Genomic DNA, 27753 nt, shown 5'->3' with positions numbered 1-27753 from the left:
TGTAGTTTTATTTTTTTATTTCTTTGAAAGAAATTAATATATTTTATCCAGAAAGGACATTTAAAGCAACAAAAATCTTACATTTAAAATGGCAAAAATATTTTACAATGTTCTTATTTGTGATCTTATGTTGTGACCGTTAGACAAAAAAAAAGATTTTTATTTCATGCCATAAATCAAAATTGAAAGTACAGATCATGTCCCAGAAAGATATTTTCTACCGTAAATTAACTAAAACTTATTTTTTGATATAATAATACACATACTGTACACTGTAAAAAATGTTGGCTTCCACACAATTACTTCATATTACCCCAACACAAATTTATTAAGTTAGGTTTTTTTAATTCTTTTTACTTATTTAAGTGAATTGAACATAAAACAATTAAGTTGTCCCTACAAAAAACTTAAAAGTTGTGTTGAATTTTAAATGAATAATTTAAACAGCAGCAAATGTAAATTTTGCATGTATGAAAGAACTTTGGCTAAATTTCCGCAAGATCCAAAACTATTTTGATTTTTAAATTATTATATTCCAGTCACAGTAGTATATGTGTATCTCTTCCAAATATTGTCCTATCCTAAAAAGTATTAATGAATGGAAAGCGTATTTATGCAACTTTCAAATAAACTACAAATCTCAATTTCCAAAAATTAACACTTATAACTGATTTTGTGGGTCTCATTTAAACAAAAGTGAATCCAATGAATGCAAACTTGGCAAGTAAAAGAAATGTCTTTCAAAAATCTTTCCAGCTTCCAACAAAGTCTTATGGGACCCTTCTTTTATGCCTTTTGTGCTGAATGGAATAAAGAAAGTCATGCAGGTTTAAAATGAGATGGCAGCAACTAAACAGAGATAGAATGCAAATAGTTTCCATACAGGGCTTGATGTTTGTGAAGCGATTTTTGGAGCGATTCCAAGGCAGGTCAGCGTCTGATGTGGCCAGATCCTGCAGCAGCTTCGGCAACTCCTAAAACACAGAGCAGAAAAAAAAAAAAGAGTACAATCAGGAAACACGCCGGGGAGAAATTTAATCAAGCAGGGAATATATTCTGAGAAGTCAAACACCACTGAGCGCAGAGCTCTACGTGTTCAATCAAAATGAAGTGTCACTGAAACTCATTTTACTGTTCACTAGTGCTTTCTTTCTCTCTCACCCACACAGACACACTTTTAATGCTAAAACTTACAGCAAACTCCTCCTGAAACTTGGCGTTGTCGTTGGCACAAAGATCTTCCACATGCTGAAGAAACGATTTCTTACTGATTGGCCTGCAAATGTGTTAGAAAGAGTGTGAAAATACTCACAAAACATGAAAAACCATCAACTTTAGCATTATTCACATTAAGTCTGCAGTACAGCTTTCTTTATGGCCTTTAAACATACAACTGTATACACTGCAAAAATGTTTCTCACCTACAACTTTTTTTCTTGTTTCTAGTCCAAATATCAAAAAAATAAACCAAGAGTCATTTTAGACAAACAACAGATAAGGAGCAAACTAATCTGTCAATGTGGTGAGCAAAATAATCTTGTTTTGAAATGAGCATATTTTATTTACCCCACACTCTCAATAATAAAGGTACATGAGCTGTCACTGGGGTGGTACCTTTTTCAAAAAGTACACATTTGTACTTAAAGGGTCCATATTAAAGGGTCCATATTGACGCTCCAGGGACAGACGAGTCTTCGCTCGTAGAGCTTTGGTAGAGCTACGCATCAATGAATTTGCTCTTCAGTGTTTGAACTCTCAGTAATGATTAAATCACACTGAACTGAGCTAAACTGAAATGAACTGAACTTAAACACTAAAAACTGAACTACACAGTTCCAGTTACTATGACCATTTATGTGAAGCTGCTTTGATACAATCTACATTGTAAAAGTAATATTGGTACCTCCACAGTATATATTAGTACATATTTTAAGAGGAACACTTTTGTACTTTTTAGGTACTAATATGTACCCTTGGGGTATTAATATAGACCTTTTTGGTACAAATTTGTACCTTTTGAAAAGGTACCACCCCAGTGAACTTTATTTCTTTGATTGATTATTGATTTGATTTTTAATTTAATTTATTTATTTTCGAACAAAAATATCATACATAAAATATCATTAGCAAAAAATAAATTTCAACATGGTCGAAAATGTAGTGGGATGAAGCATAAGCTTTTTATTTTCCCACCCCATTACCACATATATCATTCGTCTATTACCTAAACTTATTTCTTCTTTTACTTATCTCTTCTTTTTACATGAGACATATTTTATTCTTTGGGCATCTTTGACATATTATATGTTTGATTCCATTTGTACCTTTACATTTTTTTTTACACAGACATAGTTTAAGTATAATTTAGACATAGATTATATACCCCTTTGTCTTTCTTCAAAAAACTTTTGTATGCATTTCGGAAGTAATTTATTCCTAGCTTTAAACATGAATTGTGCTGTTTTAAATTTAACCAAATCATTGAACTGAAGTATCTTCAATTTAAAAAATAAAGGATTTGTATGCTCCAAATACTTCACATCAGTATAATTACTTTTTTCTGTATTGTACATTTTGCTTGTTTTAAGGGACAAAAAAACTTCAAGGTGCCCTATTATATAATCTAATTATACCAAGACATAGTAAAATAATAAAACATCAATACAATGGTCCCTTGTTATTCACAGGAGTTGTGTTTAAAAAATTACCCAGCAGTCCGCTTTGTTTTTAACAATTATTATAGATGTTTTAGGCTCGCTACACACTTTTCTCAGACAGAAATGAACATTTATATATATATATATATATATATATATATATATATATATATATATATATATATATATATATATATATATATATATATATATATATATATATATATATATAAATGTTCATTTCTGTCTGAGAAAAGTGTGTAGTGAGCCTAAAACATCTATAATATATGTTTTATATATATATATATATATATATATATATATATATATATATATATATATATATATATATATATATATATATATCCTTAATATTTTAATTATTTTTCATTTGCGTATTGCTGTACATCCTGTTTGTATTAAGCAGTGTGTAAGCAAGGCGCACAATTAACGCGATCTGCGCTGGACTTTAGACCTGCTTTGTTCTGGTCTGTTGAACAGTCTATTATAGTTTCTCAAAATAGCAACGCGCCTGCAGTGCGCCTAAACACGCCTTCTTTTTTAAACCAGAACACCTGTGGGTGCACATATGAGCGCAAATGCATTTGCTATTTAAACAGCGTGGTGCAAAACGTCAAAGCGACTCTTGCGCCAAGCTGAAACTAGCAAAAAACAATTGCGTTGTGCCTTGTGCTGCATTGCGCCGGGTGTATGATAGGGCCCGTAGACTGCTGAATCATGTCAAATCACTCAGCTCAACTGTCATCTGTTCATGCAGAGGTTGATATTAATTTCTGGCTGTGTTTTCTTTGACTATAGCTATAAATTACAATGTGATACATCAATTTCACTTTCTTTTGGCAAGTTTAATTATGATTTATCCTTTATCCACAACAGATCTGGTGAGTAAAATAGGTTAACTTTACTCATATTTGTCCAAGCGTACACTATGCTCAGTATGTGTGTGTGTGTGTCTGTAAGAGCGGTATGTCAGAGCGAAGCTCATTAATATTCACGACACTAACCATATATGGTCAATCATGGACGTTCTGGTTCTATGGGTATTTTATGGAGTAATAAATTAGCTTATAACACCGTCTCTGGAGATTTTTTGAACTTACAGAAGCCATAAACCTACTATCAGAGAACTTATTAAACCAAAGCAGTACATGGCACCTTTAATTTTGTATGAAAAGAAATCAATGTTTTTTGCTTGTCTAGAAATGCTTCTTGATTTAAGAATGTGAAGAGATTTGGACTAGAAACAAGACAAAAACTCTAAGTAAGAAAACAATTTTTTTGCAGAGTAGCAGGTGGTTATGGGTAATCATCTGCCCTGGGGAATGGAATGAACAATAATAATAAATCCATCAAAATCTCCTTTACTTACTTGAGGGATTTCCTGTAACTTAGCAGCCTGGAACATTAGACAGTAGAGAATTATTATGAAATTGTCCTCGGATAGATAAAATTAGGTTACTTTTTCACTTGCAGTGATAAATAAGAAATGAACCTATGTGAAGCTCACCACACGATCTAATTAGAGGAAGACACACAGACATGAAAGGAATCTGAGAGTCGCTCTATGTGATCTTTCAAGCAGAAATGCACAAAAAGCATAGCAGAACCACAGATCAGTATTATGAAACCGAACAACCCAAATTGTTGGCAACGCAGGTAAAATTTACTCTGGTATGTTTAATCAGAACTATAAAGGTTTCTGATTCAATCCCAGTTAATACTAGCTAGGGATTAGACTGATCCCATCTGTTTGGTTCAGGATCAGAACACACATCCATGCATTAATTGTGCTTTTTTTTTCAAGCTTGGGGATTATTTGCTAAATTTTGCGAGAACAGCAAAAGACCATTTTACAGGTAATTTGTTTTTTATATAGGAAAGTAATATAATTTCACTAGTTACACTGAAACTATAAACAGAAGGCAGTCCGAGTAAATATGGAATAGATCTAGAATAATTTACATATTAACACATTTTTAACCCTGAAATTAGTAGAATCCTCTAACTAATACACTAGTTGACAAAAGTCTTGTCGCCTATCCAAGTTTTAGGAACAACAAATTATAACTTGACTTCTAGTTGATCATTTGGTTTCAGAAGTGGCTTATATGAAAGGCATCCAGATTACGCTCATTTTAGCAAAATAAAATATGATCATGCCTTGCTTTTAAATGATTTAATTAGGACAGTAAGGTCTGACTTTACTTAGACAAAAGTCCTTTCACCTAACAGAAATAAAGTACAGTATTTAATATAAAGTCATGCTGCAGTGGAAACAGAATGAATATTGTGTATGACTCTCATGAGCCTGGAGGACTGCATCCATACATCTCTGCAATGACTCAAATAACTGATTAATAAAATCTGGAATGGCAAAGAAAGCGTTCCTGCAGAACTTCCAGAGTTCATCAGAATTCTTTGGATTCATCTTCAATGCCTCCTCCTCCATCTTACCCCAGACATGCTCAATAATGTTCATTGCTGGTGACTGGGCTGGCCAATCTTGGTGCAGCTTGAACTTCTTTGCTTTCAGGAGCTTTGATGTTGAGGCTGAAGTATGAGAAGGAGCGCTATCCTGCTGGAGAATTTGCCCTCTTCTGTGGTTTGTAATGTAATAGGCAGCACAAATGTCTTGATACCTCAGGCTGTTGATGTTGCCATCCACTCTGCAGATCTCTTGCATTCCCCCATACTGAATGTAACCCCAAACCATGATTTTTCCTTCACCACACTTGATTGGTTTCTGTGAGAATCCTAGGTCTATGCGGGTCCCATAGGTCTTCTGCAGTATTTTGATGATTGGGAGGCAGTTCAACAGATGATTCATCGGAAAAATCGACCTTCAGTCACTTTTCCAAATGATCAACTAGAAGTCAGGGGTTGGTGCAGTGTATGGCGGAGGGGTGTCACGGGGCGGGGGTGTTGCAAACGAAAGTGAAGAGGGATGGGGAGTCGCAGAAGAAAATGAACAGCGGACGGGGGAGGAGGGCAGTTGAGGAGGGGGATCGGTAAAATTAGGCAAATTTAAGCCCTGTTTTTTAATGCAGAGGATGCCCATTCAGCCACAACCCAGTACTGGGAAACATCCGTACACTCTCACATTCACACATTCACACATTCACTCATACACTACGGCCATCTAGTTTATTCAGTTCACCTATACCGCATGACTGTCGGGGAAACCGGAGCACTCGGGGGAAACCCACACCAACACAGGGAGAACATGCAAACTCCACACAGAAATGCCAATAACAGAGATTTTAAAAAATATATAAATCTTTAAAATTAAGACTGAAAGTGAAGCATCAGATGCAAGCACTTTCCTTATGAAATATCCATTATAAGCAACCTTTTTTTGATGTCCTTCAGAAGAAAAGGTGTTTTAGTTTTTGTTTTAAGAGATGTTAAAAAGGATCTAGTTTGTTAAAAAAAATGATCAGATTCATGGCTCAAAAACTAAAATGTGATCTGAACCATGAATTTTGTGATCCGTTAAACCACTGCAAACATCACTGCATACGGCTGGAAAAATAAAACATTAACCCTTTAAAATGAACAAAAACACTAACACTGCCATGCATCAGCTAAACACCACTGTCTACTTACTGGATGACAAAAATCTCCTTCCTTCTAAAGAAAAAGGAGGAATACCTGAGAACACAGGATAGTGAGTAAGAGTGTGAACGGATGGAATGCATTAGTGCAAGTGAACAAGTCAATGCTAAATAAAGTATTAAAGTGTTATAGTTCCCCCAAAAATCTAAATGATCTCATTAATTACTCACCCTCGTGTTGTTGCAACCCGCAGAGACCTTTATCCATCCTCAGAGCACAAATTACGATATTTTGACAACTGAGAGCTCTTTGATCCACTATAGATCGCAATAGAATACAAAAAAGCTCCAAGAACAATGTTGTGCACCAAATAAATTGTAAACGCAACTCTGTTAGCCTTTCAGGTCAGGGTACATGTCGACTACAGGCAGTATGACATATCGCCATTAGAGCCAGCAGCGCAACATGCAAGCATTGTATTACCCATAGTAAACAAATACCCTAATCTGAAGCAGAAAACACTGGTGAACATAGTAATTGTTATTTTTTGTGCACATAGTTGTTCTTGGAGCTTCGTATGATTATAGTTGAATAGTTGATGTTTGATTCTGTTTCTGGACTTTGATCATCTCAGGACCCTTGCTGTCTATGGAGGATGAGTGTTCTCTCAGATTTAATCTAAAATATTTTAATTTGGCAAAATGATTGAAGGTCTCAGAGGATTGAAACGACATAAGAGTAATTAATAACAATTATTATATATATTTTTTTGAAAACTAACCCTTTAAGCTGAAAGAGTGAGTTATTCAATGAGTAAAGTGAGTTAGTTATTCAATATGTGAATTAGTTAGTGGGTGAGACACACATATAGCCACACACTACTTATGTACAGCATATATAAAGTCTCACCGATTAATCTTCTCCTCTTTGAGCTCCAGATCGGCCACAGCGATGAGCTGATCCAGCTTGAATTTGGTCTCAATAATCTCGGCTTGGCGTGGCGAATACGTCCCTCCTTCCTTCTTCCTCCGGTGGATCCTGAGATCAGAAAGAGTCTAGTTATTAAACCCCACACACACACACACAACTGAATTATACTGTATATCACACTCTACTTACTTTACAGATCCATATATAATCAGAATTAAAAACAACGCCAGAAAAAATGACAGCAAGACTCCAAGGATGATCTGCTCATCTCTGGTCAGCAAGCGGTCATCTGCATTCAGCATTCAGACAAGGAAACGTAGGTTAAAGCAAGAACATGTTATTCTGCATGCTAATTTATATAAATAACAGATCAACTTAATGTATCCTAGCTGAATAAAGTATGAAGCTGAAACATCTGAATCTGGTTGTCTACAGAAAAAAGGAGAAATAATAAGACAAATATTACAAGGGAGCATAAAGTTACTTTTTTTTTTTTTTTACTAATTTAACCCACTGGTCCTAATGCACCCAACTTGTTCTGAGCTGGGATCGGCGATTTTTTGCATGGGAGTTAGTTGCTCTAACAAGGAGGCTAAAGACCATGGCCTCTAGTGTGTGTCGCTAGAGCACCTTTTAAGGGTCAGAGGAGTGAGGTTTACTTGCATAGCACTTTGTTAGCTGGCGTCCGTTACACTCATCACCCTAAACCTCACTCTAATCCCGGACGAGCCACCATGTGTATCCCAACCAGGTCTATGCTGGGATTAAACCGGCAATTTTTTGCATGGGAGTTGGTAGCTTTAACAAGGAGGCTAAAGACCATGGCCTCTAGTGTGTGTCGCTAGAGCACCTTTTAAGGGTCAGAGGAGTGAGGTGTACTTGCATAGCACTTTGTTAGCTGGCGTCCGTTACACACATCGCCCTAAACCTTACTTTAATCCCGTATGAGTCCCCCTGTGTAACCCACTGGTCCTACTGAACCTAACCCGGTCTAAGCTGGGATCGAACTAGAAATTCTTTGCATAAGAGTGGGTTGCTCTTACAAGGAAACTAAAGACTATGGCCTCTAGTGTCTGTCGCTAAAGCACCTTTTGAGGTCAGAGGAGTGAGGTTTACCTGCATAGCACTTCGCTAGCTGGCCTCCGTTACACTAATATTTAATATATTCATGGTAAAACTTTAAAATAATGGTCCATTAGATATGTTGTATTTACTAACATGAAAAAACAATGATCAATACCTTTATTAAAGTTTCTATTCATCTTTGTTGATGTTAGTTACTGAAAAGTTGTTAATTGTTGGGTCTTGTTAACTCAATGTGCAATAACTTTGGATTTTAATAATTCCTTAGTAAATTATGACTTACGATTAATAAATGCTGTACAAGTTTTGTTCATACTTAGCTTGTTTTAGTAAAGACCATTATTTAGTATAAAGCTATTTAAATATTAAAATAAATAATTAAAAAGAAAAGTTTACTCAAATTTCTTATTCCTGATAAAGGGACATAATATCCTTTCAAACCCAATCCCCTTTTAAAGAATATTCAATCCAGTGTGAATATTCAGTCCCATTGAATACGAATTAGGACTGCTAAATTATAGAATAATAAAACATTGAGCTAACTAACCCTTTAACTCAATATGAGTGATAATGAAAACAAATAGAAATAGAGAGACAAAGGTGGAAGATGTGAGCAAAACATCCCATTTGAAAGCTTATTTTTGACATTGATTAATTAATTTCTTTGTATTGTGAGAATAAAAGTCAGAATTTACGTTTTATGTCTTCCTTGAACATACATTCAAATCAATATTTAAAACAAATTGTGTTTTTTTTTTCTTTAAACCCTGTTTTAACACATTTTTAACACAATTATTTTATTTCTTATACTTGTATCTTATTTGTTTATGTAAAGCACTTTGAATTATCCCTGTGTGCTATATAAATAAACTTGCCAGCCTGTCTGCCTAAATCTGACAATTTTAATCATTAGTTCTGATCTACTTTCAAATATGTATCTCACAATTCTTTCTTAATAACTAGCAAACGTGGGTAGGTTTTAATTTTTATTCCGTGGTAAAAACAGGAATCCAAAAGCACAGCTACAGTGCTCAGCATATATGAATACACCCCATTTTGAAAATTAATATTTTTATGCATTTCTGAACATGGGTAATATATATTGGTGCATTTGAACAAAACAGATTTATTAAACAGATACATTTATTAAAATAACATTTTAGTTAAAAATCATCTTTAGAAATAGAAAGATAATACATTCAAATTTATGCAAAATATTGCAAAAAAATAAATAAAATTACAAACTACAAAATTTCAACAAAATTGTATACATTTTTTGTTTCTCTTTATTTTTTTATTTTTTTTTTTGAAAATTGTATTTAAAATTTTTCCTTGACATATACATTTGGGCTACTAATTTTTGAACCATTAGCTCCAAATTTGGCTTAAGTACAGGCTAAACTAATGAATATGCGCAAGTATAATATTGTAAATCATACTACGGAAAATATTAATCTAAATGAGAGATCTGTGGGGGGTGCACTCATACAGTATATGGTGAGCCCTGTATATCGGTCCTTGTGTTAGTGTGTCTATACCTGCAGTTCTGACTTTGTCTGAGTACTCAGAGTCTGTGAACTGGCCACGTATGTTTGTCGCTCGAAATTTGAACCTATAAATAAACAAAATAAACATGGTTAAAATCAAAAAGACGCCTGGATAAAGATTTTCAAAACTCTTATTATGTGTGTGTGCTTGAGTCTCTCACACATAATGTGTTTTGGGTTTCAGAGGTCCGTTACAAAGCGTCTCTGCATCTTCAGACAGGCAGCCCTCGTCTTCTCCTATAACATACGTCTTAGTGCTTGAGCTCATGCGCTCAGATTTTTCAGGGCACTCTGGGTTCAGGAAGCCATCGTCTGTCAGGTATGGAGCAGTGGGGTGGAGGAAAACACTCTTCCAGTTGGACAGATTACCGTAGTCCATCACTGCATCAACATTAGAAACAAGACTACAGAATTATAAAGCCTTTAATATAAGATCATTCTCTTTAAAATCTTTTTGGAAGACGTCTCTTCAGGTCTTTTGCCTATCAAGGCAGAACATGTTAGAACAATAATATATCATTTTGTGTAATATTATAACAATTCAAAATGCTTCTCCTTCATTACAGATTTTGTAAACTTATTTCTTCCTAAAATCATCCCTTCAACCTACAACCACTGCAGTTGTCTAACAATTTCAGGGAGATCTGAAGCTTTATGCCAAGTTTCCCTTTTCTAATGATGACTCAGAAAACTTTCATACAGTAAATCTCACAGAACATTTAATGTGCATCTATCCAAATCATCCTTCATCTATTTTTCTCTCTAGCCAAGCATCAAACCTAGATCATGCTAATTTTTGCTAATACCATGTGAATATTGCTAAAAACATGCTAGCGACAAGCAAATTAATGCTAAAAACATGCTACCAACATGTTAATTAATGCCCAAAACATGCTAGCAACCTGCTAATTCTTACAAACAACTAATTCATGTAAGCAATATGCTAACTCACACTAAAACCATGGCAGCAACAATTTTAGAAAACATTATTTAATGTTATATTGAGGTTACAAAATGCTCACTATGCTAGAAAGATGCAAACTCTTGAAACAGTATGCTAACAAACATGGTAATTCATACGGTTTTGTCAAGCCAACATTAAAGTTTTTCAACTTAATTTACATGTCATGTTTAGCACATTAAATTGTAGTATATGTACAAAATGTTTACTTTTTCAAGAATGCAATGCTTTATTGCTAATTAAAATGTATTTCACGATAATAATAATTTTAGAAAATCTTACAAACATGTCTCCTTTAAGTGTATATTGCTATGTTCTAGATTAGATTTGTTCTGTATACTGCCTGACAAAAGTCTTGTCATCGATCCCAGTTGTCAGAGCAACAAATAATAACCTGACTTCAAGTTGATCATTTGGAAAAGTGTCAGAAGGTCGATTTTCCCAATGAATCTTCTGTTGAACTGCATCTTAATCATCAAAATACTGCAGAAGACCTATTGGAACCCACATGGACCCAAGACTCTCACAGAAATCAGTCAAGTTTGGTGAAGAAAAAATCATGGTTTGGGATTGCATTCATTATGGGGGCGTGCAAGAGATCTGCAGAGTGGATGGCAACATCAACAGCCTGAGGTATGACGAAATTTGCCCATTACATCACATACCACAGGTGAAGGCAAAATTTTCAGCAGGATACCGCTCCTTCTCATACTTCACCCTCCACATCAACGCAAAGAAAGTAAAAGAAGGATCCTTAAGGATTGGCCTGCCCAGTCACAGACATGAACATTATTGAGCATGTCTGGGGTAAGATGGAGGAGGAGGCATTGAAGATGAATCCAAAGAATCTTGATGAGCTCTGGGAGTCCTGCAAGAACTCTTTCTTTGCCATTCCAGATGACGTTATTGGTAAGTGATTTGAGTCATTGCAGAGATGTATGGATGCAGTTGTCTAAGTTCATGGGAGTCATACACAATATTAATTATTTTTTCACTGCACCATGACTGTATATTCTATACCGGACATTATTTCTGTTCACTGACAAGACTTTAGTCTAAGCAAAGTCAAACCTTACTGGCCTAATTAAATCATTAAAAATCAAGGCATGATCATATTTAATTTTGCTAAAATAAGCATAATCCAGAGGCCTTTGCCTTTCATATAAGCCACTTCTGACACCAAATGATCAGCTAGATGTCATGTTATTATTGCTGTTTCTAAAACTTAGATAGGCAACAAGACTTTTGTCAGGTAGTATAAATATATTGTTAAATGTCAGTTGTTCATACCTGCGGGTTCAGAAACTATGACCTGGACTTTCTGAATTGGTCCATGGTCATCATTGAAGAAACATTCAGGCATTTCGATGGTGATGGTCTTGGAGGTTGAGATGATGACACCAGCACTGTTCAGAGCTGCCCGCGGCGTCTTCTTCGGTTTGGGCGGAGCTAAATAAACCCATCAGGCTCTTAAAATGACAGCAACTTCAACAAAATAGAATAGCTGATTAATAAATGATTATATTTTTTCATACCTTTCACACCTGTGGTGACATGAACCTCCGAACTTGGTCCAAAACCTGCTCCATTCACAGCTGCTATCTGCAACAAATACATGCGGTTTACTTTTGGAAGTACTATTATGAGCAGTCATAGTTTTAGGATTTAAAACCACATGAATACAATGATTAAGAACAGTCAGTGCAAATAACGCTTTCTATTTTTGGAGCTGCCTTCTTAGTTTTTACCTAGATACAGTTTTAAATACCTGTTGCTATGTACTTAATGTGGTATTATATGATGCAAGTATCCCAGATAGAGTGTTACCCTAAATTGCTCATGTTTTATTTTCTTACCCTTATGCTGTAATTAAATCCACCTTTTAATCCATCAATTATGGCTGTCATGGTATTATTTGGGTTGCTGATCACAGACAGGCTGTTGATGAAGAAGTCCAGCTGCCCGTTGCGGTAGATGTCGACACGATATGCGCTGATGTTTCCGTTCGGCTCATCCGGTGGGGAGAACGTTACATAAACACGCGTCACTTCCTCCGGAATCACTGTCAATGTCACGTTTTTTGGAGGATCTTTGGGCTCTGGAGAAAACACAAGTGTGATTAAAGCAACAGATAAGACGAAAATGAAAATGACCCATAATTTACTCAGCCTCAAGCTATCCTCAGTGCATTTGACTTTGTTTTGTCAGACAAACACAGTCAGAGAAGTTTTACATTTTATCCTGGCTTTTCTATGGTGTAGTGGCCGTATTTTGAAGCATAAATTTGTCATAAAACTAACCCAAATGCCACCAGGCGGTTAACACATGTCTTATAAAATGGATCCATGTGTTTTTCCCTGCTAAAAAATCCAGCTTAAACCAGCCTAGGCTGGTTGCTGGTTTTATCTGGTTGACCAGCCTGGATTTAGAGGGGTTTTGGCCATTTCCAGGCTGGTTTCCAGCCATTTCCAGCCTGGTCTTAGCTGGTCAGGCTGGAAAATTACCAGCTAAATCCAGCTAAAACCAGCTTGACCAGCCTGGTTTAAGCTGGACATAGCTGATTTAGGCTGGGCTCCCAGCCTGGCTAAGCTGGTCAAGCTGGTTTTAGCTGGTCATCTCCCAGCCTGACCAGCTAAGACCAGGCTGGAAATGGCTGGAAACCAGCCTGGAAATGGCCAAAACCCCTCTAAAACCAGCCTTGTCGACCAGCTAAAACCTGGGCTGGTTGGCTGGTTTTATCTGGTTGACCAGCCTGGTTTTAGAGGGGTTTTGGCCATTTCCAGGCTGGTTTCCAGCCATTTCCAGCCTGGTTTTAGCTGGTCAGGCTAGAAAATTACCAGCTAAATCCAGCTAAAACCAGCTTGACCAGCCTGGTTTAAGCTGGACATAGCTGATTTAGGCAGGGCTCCCAGCTTGGCTAAGCTGGTCAAGCTGGTTTTAGCTGGTCATCTCCCAGCCTGACCAGCTAAGACCAGGCTGGAAATAGCTGGAAACCAGCCTGGAAATGGCCAAAACCCCTCTAAAACCAGCCTGGTCGACCAGCTAAAACCAGCCAACCAGCCTAGGCTGGTTTAAGCTGTTTTTTTCAGCAGGGTTGTAACAAAAATATTTAAAACAAGTAAATTATAAACTCATATCACTGAGATCCGGGAGCTTTCAAAAGCATTTGACAACTTCTTTGCTTGACAGATGATGCATGATGACGACGATGATGATGATGTTGACAACATGACACATGATGACAGCGATAATGCTGATGAAAATGACAATGATGATGATGGTGATAAAGATTAAAAGGATAATGACAATGGCAATGATGATGTTGGCGATGTATTTTGGTTAAAACAAACATGGCTGTGCAAAAAAACTTAAGCTCTTCTTTCCTTACAGTGAAGTCTTGTTTTTTAACATTCAGTTAGTTGCCAGTGTTTAGTTATTCTCGTTCGCCTACTCTCATCAGAGCTTCCACTAAAGCAATGTCCCAGCAGGCACACAACATCACAAGCAGGTAATAGTTGGTTAGATTTAGGTCATGACATCAGGTGACCAAAACTCAATGTCTAGCCAGCGTCTAAGGACAATGTTATTTTGATGTCCAATAATGATGTCAAATTACGTTGATATTTGGTTGATTTTAGGTTGTGTTGGAAAGAGACCAAAATCCAACGTCTGATAGATGTCGTAGTTGTAACGTCCACACAACGTCAAAGTGTAACATTATTAGACATTGATATTTGGTTGATTTTATGTGGGACATTGATGTCGGCCTAATGTTGGGTTCTGACGTCAACCTGATTTTTATTTCCAAACAAAATCCAACGTCCCCACGACGTTGGGGTATGTTGGGTTACAACATCAATATGACGTCATGTTGATGTCCTTTGCCTGCAGATTCTGTACATTATGCGTCATGAAAAGTTGAGAACATGCATTCGGCAGTCGCTTCATAACCCCCTGGTGGTGTGTGTTAGTTTTACAAAATATTTTTGTGCTTTTTGGAAGCTTAAAATAGGGCTACACGAGTATACAGTATGGAATAAACAGCCAGGATAAGATTTAAAACTACTCCAACGGTGTTTGTCTGAAAAAAAGAGTCATATACAACCAGGATGGCTTGAAAATTTTAATAATCATTACTTTAATTATTTCATTGTGATTTTTGTATGAAATATTGTTTTAACTTATGCATGCAATGGAAATCTAATAAACAAAGCCTGCACAAATAAGCTCACCATCCTCCAAGGTTCTGATGAGGACAGGTTCAGATGCTTTGCCGTCTCTGCGAGCATTGGAAAGTGACCCGGTGAAGGCGGTGATGGTAACAGAGTGCAGAGTAAATGCACTCAGGTTCCCGACAATCACTGTCCTGATCTCTTCTGAATGCCGCACTAAAGTTATGTTATATCCCGAACCGTCCAGCTAGAAAGTGACAAAGAAAAAGTTAAGCAAGACCTGTTTAGAAGTGAACAAATAAATGATGAATTGTCAAATTCGTTAACTCACAGCAGTGATGTCGATGATGTATGATGTGGGCCCCGAGATGACTGATGGTTTGTCCCACTCAATCTTCAACCCATTGGCAGAAGGAACCACAGAGATAGCGCCAGGAGGAGCGTCAGGGTCTAAGACAAAAGCAACAAAGACGAAAGGTTATTGCACATTAAATCCAAATTTTTTGTCTGTAATTTTCGCATAATAAAAAAAAAATTCGACCTTGTGTCAATCGTATTGACACACTGCCTCCGAAACTTTTGGGTGTCATATTTTTTCAGTTTTTTCACATCCGAAAAAGTACTTTGAGAGGTGTTTTGACAGTTCAGAGCCACCGTGCAAGCAAAAGGCAAAATAAAGTCACATGAGCCACAGATAATGTTATGACACAATGTTTGGCCTGTTTTCAGAATGGATTAATTAATACGCATCGGATTCAGAGTGGAAGTTTTGTGTACGTGACAATTTTATTGCATATGAATACGAAAGAAACACATATGAAAATTTCAGTGGTCATACTGCAACTAAATTTGCTCTTTAGTTCAAGTTCTGTACCTAATCTAGTTCTGTAAATACATAGTTAATAAGACAGTAATTTACACGACTAGCACAACTCCTAAATTAAAGAAATATACCACAGGTTAAACATACTCACCATTTGCTCACTCTCAAGTGGTTCAAAATCAGTTTGAGCATCGTTCTTCTGCTGAACACAGAAGCAGATATTTTGAAGTATGCTGAAAACTGGTTTTCACTGACATCCATAGTAGGAAATAAATACACAATGGAAGTCAACTGTTGACGGTTTCCAACATTTTTTAAAAATATCTGCTTTTGTGTTCAACAGAAGAAAGCATAACTTAACTTTTGGGTGAACTATCTCTTTAACTTCCCACATACACAATTTAAAGCTTCAGAGCGACAATCAGATTTAAATAAAACAGACCAAAAATAAATCATTGTACAGCGTGTGTTTTTACAGGACATATTTGGAAAGTATTTGGATGTGCATACTAAAATGCATGGCGGCACATTAAAGAATGTTGTTGGTTCAAGACCCGGCTGGACCAGTTGGCATTTTTGTGTGGGTCTCTCCGTGTTTAAGTGGGTTTCTTCCAGGTTCTCCGGTTTCCCCCACAGTCCAAAGACATGCAGTTTAGGTGAATTGGATAAACTAAATTGGTCATAGTGTGTGGGTGTGTGAATGTAAGTGTGTATGGGTGTTTCCCAGTATTGGTTTGTGGCTGGAAAGGCATCCACTGCATAAAACATATGCTGGAATAGTTGGCGGTTTATTCCGCTGTGGCGACCCCTGATAAATTAGGGACTAAACTGAAAGAAAATGAATGAATGAATAGTAAAATGCATTTGCAGCATTTATGTTTAGGGATGATTACGCATAAATATGTTTATAAGTCTAATCATCCCATATCCATGCGGTTTTTATTATTAAGAGACACACATCTCTGATGAGCATTAAAATATGGTTACTAACTATAGTAGTACAAAAAAACCCATTATGCATTTAAGAAGTGTGCTTCACACAAGTAAGTGGGTTTGACAAACCACCTGTGAAACACTCTTCTCTCTAAAAAACACTTTCCTCTCCTTACTCTAACACTTAATTATCTGACCACTAACAGTTTTTTTGTATAATTAGCACTTCTTGTGTGCATTGCCTCTTCTTGTTGAATTGCTGAATGCCTCCTCAAAGGACCAAGGTGTCTGCTAAAAAGACTATATGCAAATGTACATCCAGTTAAAATGACTCTGTAAATGACTGAACTGAGTATTCAAAACACACTTTAAGTATTAAAAACACACTCCTGTATTTAAACGTGACTGTCAGTCCTGAAACTTTACTGTGCATGTGGCCTGTATAGTGTGCATGTGACAACCCAAGGGAAATCTTACACTGTAGCTCAAAATCATCCTCTGGAGGATTATTAAATGTTCCCTGCACAGCCACACACTTCTGATGTTTCTCCCACACAGAATCAAAAGAGCGCTCTCCACAAAGGGCAAATGTGTGGAAAATCTGTTGAGAAATCTTGAATCAAAGCTAATGGACCAGGCTGAGTTTCAACAACAGTCCATTGATTTTCAGTATGGAGCTAAAGCTGTGAGAACGCTGCTCTGATTCACAAGATCCCCAAACACTGCGGATATTTCATAACAGCATCTAACAAAATGAAAAGTCTAGTGTGTTTCAAACACAATGAAACCCATGCATTGTTGTTATGCTGTGTTACTTTTTCTAAAAATGTATCACTTTAAGGTTGTTTAAAGGGACAGTTCACGCAAAAATAACAATTGTCAACATTTACACACCACCCTCCACTTGTTTCAAACCTGTTTGAGTTTCATTCTTCTGTTGAACACAAAGGAAGATATACTGAAGAATGCTGGAGGAATCACCCATTGACTTTCATATGGCTGTTTTTCCCCACAGCATTCTTTAGAGTATCTTTTTTTTGTGTACACCAGAAGAAAGAAACTCATAAAAGTTTAGAACCACTTGACTGTGAGTAAATGGTGAAGAAATTTAGATTTTAGGGTGAACTAGCCCTTTAAAAAATACTGCTAAAACAAAACTTAGTTAAATTTGAGAAAACAATGAAAATAATAATGCATGAAGTCTATTAACATGTTCTACTCAATTTATTATTAACTGAATAATGCATGATGTCTACTAACATGTCTTATCCATTTTTATTTATCAAATCCATTTATATTTGTATATAATATATTATTAAATTTTCTATATATTGCTGAACTAATTGATTTTAGAAACTATAAAAATGTTCAATTAAAAAACAACATTAAGCTATAGATAATGTGTAATTTTTCTATTAAGCTAGTATGTTTGAAACATTGTAATGAGTACTTAAAATACACTCACCGCCACTTTATTAGGTACACCTTACTATTACCGGCTTAGTTGCCGACAGAACTGCCTTAATCCTTTACAGATTCAACAAGGTACTGGAAATATTCCTTAAAGATTTTGGTCCATATCAACATGATAGCATCATGCAGTTGCTGCAGATTTGTCAGCTGCACATCACTGATGCGAATCTCCCGTTCCACCACATCCCAAAGGTGCTCTATTGGATTGAGTTCTGGTGACTGTGAAGGCCATTTGAGTACAGTGAACTCATTGTCATCTTCAAGAAACCAATCTGAGATGATTCATGCTTTATGACATGGTGCGTTATCCTGCTGGAAGTAACCATCAGGTGATGGGTTCACTGTAGTTATAAAGGGATGGACATGATCAGAAACAATATTCAGGTCGGCTGTGGCATTAACAATATGCTCAATTGATACTAATGGACCCAAAGTGTGCCAAGAAAATTTCCCCCACACCATTAATCCACCACCACCAGCCTGAACCTTGCTACAAGGCAGGATGGATCCATGCTTTCATGTTGTTGATGCCAAATTCTGACCCAACCATCTGAATGTGGCACCAGAAATAAACGTAACAAATGGATATTTTGGATACTGTTGCCTTTCTATCAGCTGGAACTAGTCTGGCCATTCTCCTCTGGTGTCAACGAGGCATTTGCAGCCACAGAACTTACTGAGCTCACTGGATATTTTTCCTCTAGGTGTACCTAATAAAGTGGCCGGTGAGTGTATTTTGCTGTTTACATGCCCTTTACAGCATAGAATTTATTAAAAAGTAAATTAACATTCATTGCAACTTGATTTAAATAAACATCTAAATAGTTTTGCATTTTGTGACATTTTCAGTTGAAAAAGTCTTTTTCATGTATATATTTCATAATTTCTTAAAAATAGAATAGACGTCTCATCTTGGTCTCCTGAACCCAATCTTGTGTCTCGTCTTGTCACACCCCTACTATCCATCCGTCCGTCCGTCCGTCCAACCACCCACCCACCCACCCACCTATCTATCTATCTATCTATCTATCTATCTATCTATCTATCTATCTATCTATCTATCTATCTATCTATCTATCTATCTATCTATCTATCTATCTATCTATCTATCTATCTATCTATCTATCTATCTATCTATCTATCTATCTATCCATCCATCCATCCATCCATCCATCCATCCATCCATCCATCCATCCATCCATCTATCTATCGTTCCATCTATCTATCTATCTATCTATCTATCTATCTATCTATCTATCTATCTATCTATCTATCTATCTATCTATCTATCTATCTATCTATCTATCTATCTATCTATCTATCTATCTATCTGTCTATCTATCTATCTATCTATCTATCTATCTATCTATCTATCTATCTATCTATCTATCTATCTATCTATCGTTCTATCGTTCTATCTATCTATCTATCTATCTATCTATCTATCTATCTATCTATCTATCTATCCATCCATCCATCCATCCATCCATCCATCCATCCATCCATCCATCCATCCATCCATCCATCCATCCATCCATCCATCCATCCATCCATCCATCCATCCATCTATCTATCTATCTATCTATCTATCTATCTATCTATCTATCTATCTATCTATCTATCTATCTATCTATCTATCTATCTATCTATCTATCTATCTATCTATCGTTCCATCTATCTATCTATCGTTCCATCTATCTATCTATCTATCTATCTATCTATCTATCTATCTATCTATCTATCTATCTATCTATCTATCTATCTATCTATCTATCTATCTATCTATCTATCTATCTATCTATCTATCTATCTATCTATCTATCTATCTATCTATCTATCGTTCCATCTATCTATCCATCCATCCATCCATCCATCCATCCATCCATCCATCTATCAATCTATCCATCTATCTATCTATCTATCTATCTATCTATCTATCTATCTATCTATCTATCTATCTATCTATCTATCTATCTATCTATCTATCTATCTATCTATCTATCTATCTATCTATCTATCTATCTATCTATCTATCTAATCTATCTATCTATCTATCTATCTATCTATCTATCTATCTATCTATCTATCTATCTATCTATCTATCTATCTATCTATCTAGCAGTGATTATCCAAATTGTAGGAAGAAGGAATTTATCATAAATATGTGAATTTATAATAATATCTAACTTATCTGCACTATGTAAGACGAAGGTGTTTAACATACTTCCTGCAAGCGTCTGTGTGTAGATCCACTCTGAAGGCTCTCCGGCTCCAGCTCTGGTGAAGGCCACGACTCTGATACGATACTGTCTGTATTTGAGCAGAGAGGTCAGTGTGGCTCTAGTGGTTTCTCCTTCAACCCATTCCAAGATCTGAGCCTCCATACAAGACTCCACGTGCTGCTGCTGCCGCTCACAGTTTCTGGATAATTGCTCGATCTCTACATTGTATCCCTGCAAAAGACCTGGCACATGAATGGGACGCTGCCAGCTTACAGACACACTGTCAGAGGTGACGTCCGTCACGGTCAGTGAATGGGAGGGACCGGGAACTGCCGAAAGAGAAAGAAAACAGGGTTGAATTTTTTGTTTTTGTGAATGTAAAGAGGAATGTAAAGATAGAAAAGATTGAGAAACGAGTCAACATTAAAGGGCACGTAGTTTACCCCTCTTTTATGATTTAATATTAACATTATGGTTCTTCTGAGTGTGCCAGTTTAGGTTCAGTTCAACACACAGTTCAGATGTTTTATTATGATGTGTTGAAAAGTGCCATGTTGGGGGCGTGTCCACAGCTCGCTGTTTTAGGGGCGTGTTGCTTCCCATGAAAGTTAGTTTCAAATTTCCGCCCACAATCATTTGTGTCTTTGTATAGTTTAACAGCCAACTGTGTGCTAGTTTAAAATTCCGAGCTTGTACACCGAGACTAATAACCACCCACACTGAATTAACTTTGACTGAGGCACTGGATGACGCGATTAGACCCGCGACACGGCACATCAGACACGGACATTTGCATGTTATTTAAAATGAAACTATTCAGATGGCGCTCTGTGGCGCGGCAGAAACATGAAGTGTCCCGAATCGTGGCTGGGCGCCACGGCTGCCGACTTGAAGCGCCGTTGTGTGTACCCTGATAGAAACCTATGTTTAGAATTCTGAAATGCATGGCGCTGCGTGGCGTGAAGCTGCACATCACCAACGGCGCTTCTGGTGTGTGACCTGCAGGCAAGTTTGTTATTTATTTCCAATGGAGAGACACTCAGGTGAGGCAAAGAGGCTCGCACTTTCCAGATGCACCAAGTTAAGATCACACTCACAGGGAGCTTCTGTGATCGCGAGAAATGCAAACAGCTAAAGTGCGATCATGTGGTGAATGTTGATCTTGTGTTGAGCCCAATGAGCCTTACATCTGAAAATAGAGCAAGGGTGTTCCTTTAGTGACATCGCTTTGACTCACACGCTGAAAATGGCGGACGTGAATCAACAAACTGAGCATATGGTGATGCGCCTGTCAATCAATATTGGTGGGCGGGGGGACAGCACTCCTACGCCATTGGTCCACTGTTTTTATGTTGTTAAGTTGAAGAAAAAAGACTGGGTGTGTTTATATCACCCTAATATGACCGTCTATACACTATACCTACATATATGTCTGTCCAAACAGCTTAAAAAGTAGATTTTTCACCATAGGTGCCCTTTGATTCTTGTCTTACTTCTTGTACAGGTTTGTGCATTTATATACAGTTAAAGTGCAGTTGAAAACTATGAAAGCCACAGTTCAGCTGCAGTACCTGACTCTGGTGGAGTGTGTGCGCTGCAGTTTGCTTCTTCTCCCACACCGGCTGAATTTACTGCAGCCACAATGATGAGGTAGAAAGCGTGAGGTGAAAGGCCAGTGAGCGTGTGCGCCACAGTGTGTGTGAGGACCACAGGGTGAGCCTCATCCTCCAGATCTCCAGAGCGAATGAGGTAATACAGGATCTCTCCATTAGGGTGATCCGGAAGCTCCCATTCCATGTAGACTGAATCCCAATCCAATCCAGAGCAGCTCAGATTCCCAACAGCATCTGACACTGCAATAAACACATAGAAGCCATAGATATTTTTATTATTTTATTCTTTATAATCTAAATATCCTTCCGTTTTGAACAGAAAAGGATTGTGCAGTTTAATGTGCAGTTCTTTGTTGCTTTGAAATTGACAAACTGAGATTTTTAAAGAATACAATAATAGATTTATTCATCAGGGATGCATTAAATTAATCTTCTGATCTTTCTATACAGCTATGGAAAATATCAAGAGACCACTTGGATTGTATCTGGACTTACATGATCCATTAGTTAAGGGTTTTTGGAAGCATATGAGAAGCAAATGAAATATAATATGCAACATAACAATGGATTATGTGAAATGGTAAAGTGTTTCTGTATTTAAATTAGGTTTTTCATACATACATAAGGAAAATCAAAATAAATAATTTACATTTGTCACTTCCAAATGTAGAGCCAAATTATACTAAATAAATTAAAATAGATGAAGTTCTAGTAAATCTAGTCAATCACTACATAAACGTTGAGGCACATAAATAAATAAATAAATAAATAAATAAATAAATAAATAAATAAATAAATAAATAAATATGCATCCAACCAAATAAAGCATTATATCAATAATATGGTTGGAAAAGGCTTATTTAATTTTTTTGCACTGAACATGTGAAGAAAATGATCATTTAAATACAGAAATCCATTTCCATGTTGCATATTATGTTTCAAAATAAATATTGCTACACAAATGCTTTTATATGGGTTTGAGTAAAACATTACTAGTTGTTTTATTCTCTAAAGGTCTGTTAGCATGTCTTCCAAATCTAGCTACCAACTGCTCATTAACGCAAATGACATGGTCAAGACGATCTGCTGCAGTTCAAACTGAGCATCAGAATGGGGAAGAAAGGTGATTTAAGTGACTTTGAATGTGGGATGGCTATTGGTGCCAGATGGGCTGATTTGAGTATTTCAGAAACTGCTGATCTACTGGGATTTTCATGCACAACCATCTCTAGGGTTTACAGAGAATGGTCAGAAAAAGAAAAAATATCCAGTGAGCGGCAGTTCTGTGGGCGCAAATGCCTTGTTGATGCCAGAGGTCAGAGGAGAATGGCCAGAGTGGTTCCAGCTGATAGAAAGGCAACAATAATCCCCCGTTACAAGCGAGGTATGCAGAAGAGCATCTCTGAACACACAACACTTCCAACCTTGAGGTGGATGGGCTACAGTAGCAGAAGACCACACCGGGTGCCACTCCTGTCAGTTAAGAACAGGAAACTGAGGCTACAATTCAAACAGGCTCACCAAAATTGGACAATGGAAGATTGGAAAAATGTTGCCTGGTCTGATGAGTCTCGATTTCTGCTGCGACATTCAGATAGTAGTGTCAGAATATTTGGGAAAAAATATATTTTCCAGATGATGTTTAACAGAGCAAAGACGTTTTCAAGGTCTTGTTTGTTTTATTTTGGCTAGAATAAAAGCAGTTTTGAATTTTTTAAAAACCATTTTAAGGTCAAAATTATTAGCCCCTTTTAAGCTATATATTTTTTCGATAGTCTACAGAACAAACCATCATTATACAATAACTTGCCTAATTACCCTAACCTGCCAACCTAATTAACCTAGTTATGAATGTTATTATATAGTTATTATATGAATGTTTTTACTCCAAATATTGATTTCTAATTTGTTCTGAAGTAAAAACATTGGCATTATGTTGCCTAAAATAACACAAACCTGGTAATTATGGTACTTTTCTTATTTTATGTAAAACGCTCTAAATTACGTTTATGTTAAATTTAAAAGATGTCATCAGCAGTTTAAGCAAAATATAAGTGGCCCCTTAATTTTTTCCTTATCTGCATATTAGAGAATCATTAAAACAGTGAAATGCATCAGTGAATATGTATTACCTGATTCATTGGTGGTGAATAAGACAGGCAGGCTGTACTGATCTCCATTTCCTGCTCTAGTGAATGTGCACACACTGATTTCATATGAATTATGAGGTTTGAAGCCACCCAGTTCTGCTTGTGTGGACGCATCAGATGAGTTCTTGGGAAAAATGGGAGCATTTAAGTTTCATTAACCATTCAGAAAAATATATCATCACATTATATACTGTGTAGAGATGTACATATGTGTGCCGTACCTGATATCTGAAAGAGTCTGTATTCAATTCCAGTATTCTGAATCCGTAAAGCTGTACAACTCCATTCGGCTCTGGACTTGGTTCCCACTGAAGCCACACTGAATTTGCAGTGTGGTTAAATATAGTCAGATTGTGTGGCGGAGACATCGGGCCTGAACACATTGGGCAGTACACACATTAAGCCTGGACACTTGGATTTGCAAAGCAGGTGATATCAAATAAATTCCACATTCAAACGTTAAGAGCAGTTGCCCCTGAGCAGAAATAGTGGTGCGTCTCTGACCTGCTTCATCAGTATGTAGTGAAAGAACCACCGGGGGGCCGGTACCGACACGAGTGACCGCAGCGATGGAGAGATTGTATTGCGTAAACGGAGTGAGTTCTGACAGCACCAGATGTGTCTCAGAGGTGTAGTTTTTGTTGGAGGTGGAAGGACCCTGTAAATTCACAGCATACTCTATAATCTCGCCATTAGCCTCCACTGGGGGAAACCACGACACCTGGATGGAGGTGCTGGAGAGATTCTTGTTTGATCCAGACAATGGAGGAGAACTCGGAACTGTAAGAATACAGACACATAAATGTACTATTAAAGGTAACACTGGCATCATTGATAAATATGGGCAAAAATAAAAAAAGGGTCTTGTTCTTTTGCTAAATCCTAAACTCATCATACAGTATCTTAATTAAAACCTAAGGTAAAAAAAATAACGTTCTGTAATATGCCCTCTGGAAACTGGTAGTGTTTGTGTTTTTTTTTAATGATCTGACTCTTATTAACAGACAGCCTAACTTTCCAGTTTTTACTTACTTTTCCAGCCTTTCTGAAGAGACTGAATCCTTCCAACAGTGCTGACATTCAGTGTCACATTGAAAAAACAAAATAATGAAATGGCAGCCTTGAGTCCTGATCTAAACCTGATTAAAAAAACTCTAATAAAAAGCTAATAAGGACCTTGTTTAGTCAGCAAACAGTAGGTCCTGTGGCTGCAGATGTGTTTAAGTCATTCAGAGATATTCATTCATTCATTCATTCATTCATTCATTCATTCATTCATTCATTCATTCAACTATCCACCCACCCACCCATACATCCATTCATCCATTCATTCATTCATTCACCCATCCATCCATCCATCCATCCATCCATCCATCTATCCATCCATCCATCCATCCATCCATCCATTCATCCATCCATTCATTCATTCATTCATTCATCCATTCATTCATTCATTCATTCATTCATTCATCCATTCATTTTCTTTTCGGTTTAGTCTCTTTATTAATCTGGGGCCAACTTATCCAGCATATGTTTTATGCAGTGGATGCCCTTCCAGCTGCAACCCATATCTGGGAAACATCCATACACACCCATATACACTACGGATAATTTCACAAAACTCCAACACACTAAATGGCAACTGACCCTGCCGAAGCTCGAACCCGCAACCTTCTTGCTGTGAAACGACTGCACTACCTACTGTGCCACCACTTTGCCCATTTAGAGACACTTCCTACAAATACTTCATCTGTAATATTTTGGTAAAAAATGGGCTTGTTTTAAACTTGATCTTTTGCTCAAATTATTAACAAAAAATATCAGATCAAACAATTGCAAACACTGCACAGCTTAAAAAACATCCATCTGTCATCAACCATTAATCGTTAAACATTAAAGGAACACTTTTTTTTAAAGACTCATTTTACAGCTCTCCTGGAGTTAACCAACATTTTACCATTTTTGAATCCAATAAGCTGATCTCTAGGTCTGCCAGGAGCACTTTTAGTTTAGCTTAGCTTAAATCACTGAATCGAATTAGACCATTAGCTAGAGCATTGGCTAATTTTCCTATTTTAAAGTATAAAAAAAATTAATCAATCAATCCATCCATCCATCCATCCATCCATCCATCCATCCACTGTATCTATCTATATGGTTCTCGAATCTGATTGGCTGATAGCAGTGTGATATTCTGCAATAACAGCTCTCGTACAGCCTCTTCACCTTTGTGTATTACTCTGTCTACATAGAGTGAGAGCAGATCAATAAACCCACTACAATTTGACAAATATTGCAGCTATTGGACAACATAATGTACATTTGGGGCTTTTTAGTTGTCGTTTAGATTGAAACTTTGCAGTTTATTTATAAGGATAGTGCCTATTTCAAAATATTTATAATTTCTGAGAGACAGCGCGTCGGCGTCCATTAGCCAAAGACGGTTGACGTTGTCCATCCACAAGATAGTGCCAGGACTTCATAATAAGCCTTTGCTTAGAAGATTAAAACAGCGTGATTTCTAACTACAGCTATTCAAATCATTATTAACTTGGTAAGGGATATTCTAAGTCGATCTCTCTATTTTGTATAGATTGCAACTACGTAGTTTATTTACCAGGACAGTGCCTATTTTAATGCAGTTACTTTCCTGTCTCGGTTCTCAGACCTCACACCCGAACACCCCCTCCCCCTCATCTCCCAGATTTTCAGAGATAAATGTTGGCAGGTATGCTGGTAAGTGATATAAGTCGATCTCTCTCTTTTTTATGTTGTAGTGCTGTATTTTACTGATTTACTCGCATATCAGGAATGTGTGTTGTGCTGACAGAAACAAATAAGCAATAGCCGCTTGTGTTTAGCGTTTTTTTTTTTTTTATCGCAAACACAACAGCAGTCTGGGAGTGTTTAAGCTGCTTTTTTGGGGTTAATTATTGTGATTCCTGATAGCAAGAGAGAAATACTGTAGACTGTTACTCTATAAAAACTGTAAACAAAGGGCATTTCATGTCAAGTTGCCTCAAATCAAGCCTTAAATTAGAGGTCTGCATTCCCGCGGCTGTCCCGTGGGCGCCACAGGACCCGACCAGATTTCTGCGGTGCGGGAATAAATTTCAGAATAGATCTCAGGAGCGGTCAGTAACGGGTTTAATTTGGGACGGGAGCGGGCTGTCTAGCAATATCGCGGATATTGCTATGCGAATGAGAGAGAGAGAGAGAGCTTTGCCTGTGTGTGTGCTTGGTGCTTGGTGTGTATGTTAGTGCGCGCGCGCGAATGAGAGAGAGAGCTTTCCCAGATAGCAAAATACACTCGGGCCAGTTCCAGCTAGATTCTCGCATGCCGGAGACTTACCACTCGGCCCGGCCCCGGCTGCCGGACTCTGCTGCTTGGATGCTTGTGGACTCACTGCCCGATTCCGGCCCGAATCAATTGGGCCAGATGCGGCGACAGTAAGAGAGCCCACGCTGCCGCATCCGCGCTGGAATTGGCCCGAGAGTAATGTGCGCTGCGGCCCGGAGCTGGCGCGACTCAGTATTTAAATACCTTTATATAAAACCTTTTGGAATTACATTGGTACTTGATACATGGTATTACAAGCCTTTGAGTTGATAT

General features: G+C 37.2%; 1 protein-coding gene across 5 annotated transcripts in view; it reads right to left on the bottom strand.

The window, feature by feature from the left end:
• Positions 1-27753, bottom strand: part of ptprq (protein tyrosine phosphatase receptor type Q) — a 134028-nt gene that overhangs the window by 11685 nt on the left and 94590 nt on the right. For 3 of the 5 annotated variants that reach the window (XM_087292746.1, XM_087292748.1, XM_087292749.1), the window contains 18 exons: positions 24645-24920; positions 24362-24513; positions 24123-24264; positions 21949-22230; positions 20380-20706; positions 15258-15376; positions 14987-15173; positions 12611-12852; positions 12290-12356; positions 12045-12203; positions 9955-10174; positions 9785-9858; positions 7353-7452; positions 7143-7271; positions 6285-6329; positions 4048-4074; positions 1195-1276; positions 884-974 (listed from right to left, as the gene is read on the bottom strand). In XM_087292746.1, coding sequence (XP_087148872.1) covers positions 884-974; positions 1195-1276; positions 4048-4074; positions 6285-6329; positions 7143-7271; positions 7353-7452; positions 9785-9858; positions 9955-10174; positions 12045-12203; positions 12290-12356; positions 12611-12852; positions 14987-15173; positions 15258-15376; positions 20380-20706; positions 21949-22230; positions 24123-24264; positions 24362-24513; positions 24645-24920 — 2721 coding nt within the window. The remainder of the gene's footprint in view (positions 1-883; positions 975-1194; positions 1277-4047; positions 4075-6284; positions 6330-7142; positions 7272-7352; positions 7453-9784; positions 9859-9954; positions 10175-12044; positions 12204-12289; positions 12357-12610; positions 12853-14986; positions 15174-15257; positions 15377-20379; positions 20707-21948; positions 22231-24122; positions 24265-24361; positions 24514-24644; positions 24921-27753) is intronic. The other 2 variants (XM_087292747.1, XM_087292750.1) reach the window with 1 other exon arrangement.

Source organism: Danio rerio, chromosome 18 (assembly GCF_052040795.2).
Source record: "Danio rerio strain M-AB ecotype USA chromosome 18, GRCz13ab, whole genome shotgun sequence".
Lineage (NCBI taxonomy): Eukaryota > Metazoa > Chordata > Actinopteri > Cypriniformes > Danionidae > Danio > Danio rerio.
Note: the sequence above shows the minus strand (reverse complement) of the source record. Positions and strands in the feature narration are given on the sequence as shown.